This window comes from Pygoscelis adeliae, unplaced genomic scaffold (assembly GCF_000699105.1).
Source record: "Pygoscelis adeliae isolate BGI_AS28 unplaced genomic scaffold, ASM69910v1 Scaffold280, whole genome shotgun sequence".
NCBI lineage: Eukaryota > Metazoa > Chordata > Aves > Sphenisciformes > Spheniscidae > Pygoscelis > Pygoscelis adeliae.
This window is the reverse complement of record NW_008823944.1, coordinates 899,997-905,440: the sequence shown is the minus strand read 5'-3', so window position 1 is coordinate 905,440 and position 5,444 is coordinate 899,997. Positions and strand designations below refer to the sequence as shown.

Here is a 5,444-nt window from a genome sequence, read left to right as displayed (position 1 = left end):
CTGAGCACTGCCCAACAAACTGGGAGAGTGCCTGCATTTCTCACGCTGCGATGCACCACCTGCAGAGCTCAGTTAGTCGGATGTCGGTTTGCTGCTGCTTCTGCTGCTCTTCTGATAAGCAGGGGCTTACTCGACAGCCCTTGAAATCCTCGTTTATTTTTTCTTATCCTAAAGAGCTAATTTTCAGTGAAGCACATGTAACAGCAGAGTCTGGGCTTTTGTCAGTAACTACCATCACCTCTGCAGTAATACAACTCTCACTAACCCAAATAGCGACAAAATCCCAAAGCGTGCGTGTTGGAGAGGTCTCTCAGTATTTTACCATAGCGGATACTGGATCTCTCTAACATTATTCTTTTTTCGCTTTTCACGTTGCCTCTAGGCAGAAAATTCAGCATGACAGAAGCATTCACAGAAACGACAGCTGAATACGCTTATGACGAACATGCTTTTTCCTGCAATAAGACTGACATCCAAGAATTTGGGAAAATATTTCTGCCAGTATTTTACATTGCAGTGTTTGCTCTTGGCCTCACAGGGAATCTAATGGTGGGTTTTGCCATTGTGAAAGAAGGCAGTAAAAAAAGCATCACTGACATCTATCTCCTGAACTTGGCTATCTCGGACCTTCTCTTCGTGATCTCCCTCCCCTTCTGGGCTTCCAACACGGTGCGTGGATGGACCCTCGGGACTATTCCATGCACAGCTGTTTCCTCGCTGTATTACATCGGTTTCTTTGGGGGCATGTTCTTCATCACTGTTATCAGTGTCGACAGATACTTGGCCATTGTCCGGGCAACATATTCTCTGAAATGCAGAACGGTGAAACATGGCTTTCTTATAACCTGCGGAGTATGGGCAATAGCGGTTTTAGTTTCAGTGCCACATTTTGTGTTCTCCCAGCTGGTAGAAAATGACTGCACTCCTGTCTTCCCCCAGGAGCTGGAGAACATCTGGCCGGTGTTCTGCAATGTGGAGCTGAACACCATTGGCTTTTTCATCCCAGTCTGTATCATATGCTATTGCTACTGTGGGATCATCAAAACCCTGCTGTCCTGCAAAAATCAGAAAAAAACAAGAGCCGTAAAACTGATCTTGGTTGTGGTGGTCGTGTTTTTTCTGTTTTGGTCCCCCTACAATGTGCTGATTTTTCTAGAGACTTTAAAGCACTATGAGTTATTCACAAGTTGCAACCAAATTAAATCATTGGACTATGCAATGCATCTGACCGAAACCATTGCATTCAGTCACTGTTGTCTCAATCCTTTTATCTATGCCTTTGCTGGGGAAAAATTCAGGAAATACCTTTACCGTGTCTGCTTAAAGTACTGTCCATTCCTGTGTTTCTGTGGCCCCTGCAGTCGCTACCAGGTCACCTATTCAGCTAGCTATGCAGAAAGCGTCGTGAACAGCAACGTAACCCTGAACACCAGTGACCAGGATAGCTCTGTCTTCGTCTAAAAGGCTCTGTGAAGAAGAAATGTCTGTAAATATGTCTTCTGCAGGGCTAGCCACCGCTGAGAGATTGCCGTTACCCATAGGAAGAGACTTAACGGCAGCACTGAATTACTGACATGCCTCTTGTTAAGCATTAAATATTCTAAATCAGTAAAGATTTTAAAAACAAAAGCAGTACAATATGTCAAGGCTGAACATGGAATTGAATCAGGAGAGAGGAAGAGGGAAAATAGAAGCAAAAGCAGCGCTGTGTGCCTAGAACAGTAGATGGAGAAGAATTTAAGGATAGGGAAGCTGTTAAACAGTTTCACCATCAAAACCTGCACGTGTGCTGGTGTATGCACACGTGGTACAAATGTACATAGGCCTAAACTCATTTTTTAAGGGAAGAGAGATCTCTTTAACAAATTGTAGCTGACTGTTAGCAAAGGGGAATATTTTTGACAGTAAAGGGGTATATTTTTGATGCTATATATCCATATGGAAGTGATTTTGGGGTTACTGATTGCAACAAATGTTTTACCTGTGCTTTCATACCTAATAAAATCCTACTGTTAAAAAAAAAAAGAGTTATTTCTGAATACACATTTAGTGCCAACAATGCACTGAGCAGGCAATAATCAGAGCAAGGACTGTCCTTAAGGACTGGGGACCTGACCTGGAGCTGATCCAAGCCAGCAGGCATATCTCCTGATTTCCACGGGCTGTGGCCTGAGCCAAAGGCCAGAGTTTGGTGGGCCCCTTCACTCAGCACATCCCCAAGCTCTCTGCTGAGCGAGGGGCTGCCAGCTTGATCAACAGACATCAGCACATGCTGGGACAACGGGAACTGGAGGTATGGGTTTGGGTATCATTGTGCTTGGTCCAAATATGGCACCATCAAGCTGTGAATTGCTTACAGAGCATGGTAAGTACACGCTTCACACCCGTGTCCTGCTTGCCACACGTTGTAAACACCGACTGTGCCTATACCATCATAGACAATGGCTCTTGGGACAAAACAACCACTTACCCAGGCTGCTTACCACAACCTTCCTCAACCTTTGTGGCCTCCCCCACCACAGCTGATTTCCCCGGGGACACCTGCAGGTGTACCCAGATTTAACGTGTCCCAGAGGACACATTTACCATGTGCACTCCGCAGCCTCCAAATATCCTTTTTACTCTTGCAATGACAATGCATTGGGGATGGAAAATGTCAATCAGACAACTGAGAGTCCTTCCCCAGGGGCCTCCCTGGGAAGCTCCTGCCACCATCTGCTGCAAGAGCAAAGGAGATTTTTACTGGCACTGTGGACCGGAGTTAGGTGAATGGAAAAAGGACTGTTGCCATCTATGAAGCTGAGATCACCTTACAAGGAAAAATCAAGGACCAATCTTACAAAACGAGGCCATGCCAGTGGGACCCTATTTCTATACATTGATGGAACTGGCAGTATGTCAAATCTGAATAAATGCTCTCACTTTCCAACTAACACAAAAGAGTTGTTCTCAAGTATCAGTTGGAGGAGTAGGCCCTTTCTTTGTGGACCTTAGTACCACCTTGTTTCTAAGAAAGCTTGGAGGAGAGCCCCTCCATTGAGCAATTTTCCATATGCAGTAATTCCACAAATATTAAGTATTCCAATTTTTGCTACTGAACATTCAGCACATTCTATAGTATAATAGTCCCTTTTCATAAAATACCTCATATTAGGTGTAAATATGTTCTATATGCTCAACTTTAAAAATTTCAGCTATAAGTGGACTTCCAGACTCCAGACTTATTGTCTAAGATTAAGCGTAGCGTGAGTGTCACCTGAAATTAAACTACTTTTCAAAATACAGTCTGCCTAAGCAAGTGAGATAAGACAACTCCCTCTGTCCCCACCCCCAAGCAAGTGGTATTTTTAAGAAATGGTATTTTTACAATGTTTTTTAAAAGAAATGCTAAGATGTGCAGAAAGAAAGAGGAAGGTACTCCGAGACTAAACAAGAAGTCATCTGCATGAAATCAGCCTGAAGAGGGTGGATTGCCAGGCTGAGCAATGCAATCTCACTCGGTTTATTTAACTTTCCTTTTATTTTGCAGACAACAGTGAGTTTCTGAGTGGGAAGAGTAAAAGGCACCTTTCAATATGATCCATGTGCCGTCTCCAGAATGAAAGGTTGAAGCCCAGAGCTTTCTGCCAGCTCTCTAGGAAAGGAGAGCATTTTCCTGCCTAGCCCCAGTGGTTTCCCAGGAACCCTACCCATCACCAGCACAGCGCATCACAGCACACACACGCCTTCCAGACGCATCTCCCTCTGGCAGGGCAGACTTGCCACTGTGAGTCAAACTGCCTTGACAGGCCTGGGTCCTCTGCAAGCTGCAATTTGTGAAACTTGTCATGCACCGTATAGTACCAAAAGAAGGGGGGGGGGAAACGACCACTACTCAGACTCCACAGTCAGGCGGGTACTATATGGTGACAGTTTATTATGAGAGCCAGAATCCTTAAGCAAGCATACAGGTTCACGAAATAGTAACACGTAACACGACACAACCACATACACAGGGAGGGTAATACGACCTGTCGATAAGGATCAAGCCGATGGTGGCAGACGGTTCGGGGATCTCAGTCCAGCTGAGAGGGAGCTCCAAGGACCCTCCTCCAGACCGCATCCTTTTGCGCTTTTGTCGTCGCATGGTCTCGGTAGATAAGCCCTTGGTTGGGTCTTATCTTTTACTCAAATGCGCCGTCTTCTCCCCTTCCCTCTTATTTTAACAATGAGGAGCTGTAACTGCTAAATCACTAAACTAAGTGCTCAGTATCACAAGTTGGTGTTACTTTATGCAGGTAAGGTCCTCCTTTCATTTCCCCGCCTTAGGTTTTCTCTCTCAGTGCATTCAAATGTGTTTCAGAGCCTGAGTTTTTAGGCCCTTGACATAAGTTTAGGCCTCAGGACTGTGAGAGGTGTGGCAGAGGCGGACTTATCAAGGATGGCAGGGCCCGAACAGGCGAGAGCTATGGGGCCTTCGCTCCATCCTGTCTCCCGTTTCTGCACAGTTATTGCTCCCTTGTGTCCCGCTACATGGGGGCATGGGCATCACAAAACTGCATCTGCAAAAATCCTTCATTTCCAAGTCAAGGGCCCCTCCTGACAACCTGCACCACTTCTGTCTTCTTTGCCACACTGCAATGGAAGACTTCCAAGGATTGTCAGCATAACATCATCGATTTTAATGCCACATGTTTGCAAGTTATTATGTAGAAATTGCTATTTACATGCAAGGTCTTATTGCTCAATATTTGAGCATTTGTATGAGATTAAAAGCTTCAGGGGGCTTTCTAGGCATTGGGCTCTGCAACAAATAGCTAGTTTATGCAGATGCCTCCTCATAGCAGAAGTGGTAAATCTTTGAAAACCCGTTGAAAACCAAAATCAATTTTCATTTTGCAGCAGGAAGAGTTTTGTTGCAACTGTCCCTTAAAAAACTTCAGCCTCCATGAAACATACCCGTGCTCTGAGGGCAACCAGTAACAAACTTTACCAGGACGGAGTTCAGCTGCAGCTGAGACAGGCATCGCTGCTCTTGCTGTACTGCACCATGCCAGCATGCATGGGGATCCGCAGCCCTGCAGCTCCTGCCCGCACCGTGCCTCTGTGGTGATTTGTGACAGCTAATATTGTGTAGTTTTCCTGGGTTTATGCTAATTTTATACCTGAGCTATTCTTTGCACCATTTGAGCCTGACTGAAAGCCCACTGATGTCGCATTAAGTCCCTCACTGGACTTTCAGTTAATTGTAGCCTTTATTTAAAGATACTGCTACTCTTTCAAAACCTCTGCAGCAGGAAACTGGTGCTTTCTAACTGCCCAGCTAGTTTACAACATATACACTTTTCTATGTACAGCATTAATGCTGCATATATCCTTAGACTGGATCAACACGTCCCTGAGCATCAGCAACATTCAGTCCCTACCCATTACACATGAGAAAGTAAACCAGTCTCTCAGTATGG

General features: G+C 45.1%; 1 protein-coding gene across 1 annotated transcript; it reads left to right on the top strand.

Moving 5' to 3' along the window:
- The first annotated feature begins 396 nt into the window (after nucleotides 1–396).
- On the top strand, nucleotides 397–1,461 carry CX3CR1 (chemokine (C-X3-C motif) receptor 1). The gene has a single exon (XM_009321033.1). The coding sequence runs from the start codon at nucleotides 397–399 to the stop codon at nucleotides 1,459–1,461; it is 1,065 nt and encodes a 354-aa protein (XP_009319308.1).
- Nucleotides 1,462–5,444: the final 3,983 nt, after the last annotated feature.

Excerpts from the sequence above, each read along its gene's own strand:
- CX3CR1 (XM_009321033.1), top strand. The coding sequence starts at position 397 with ATGACAGAAGCATTCACAGAAACGACAGCTGAATACGCTTATGACGAA.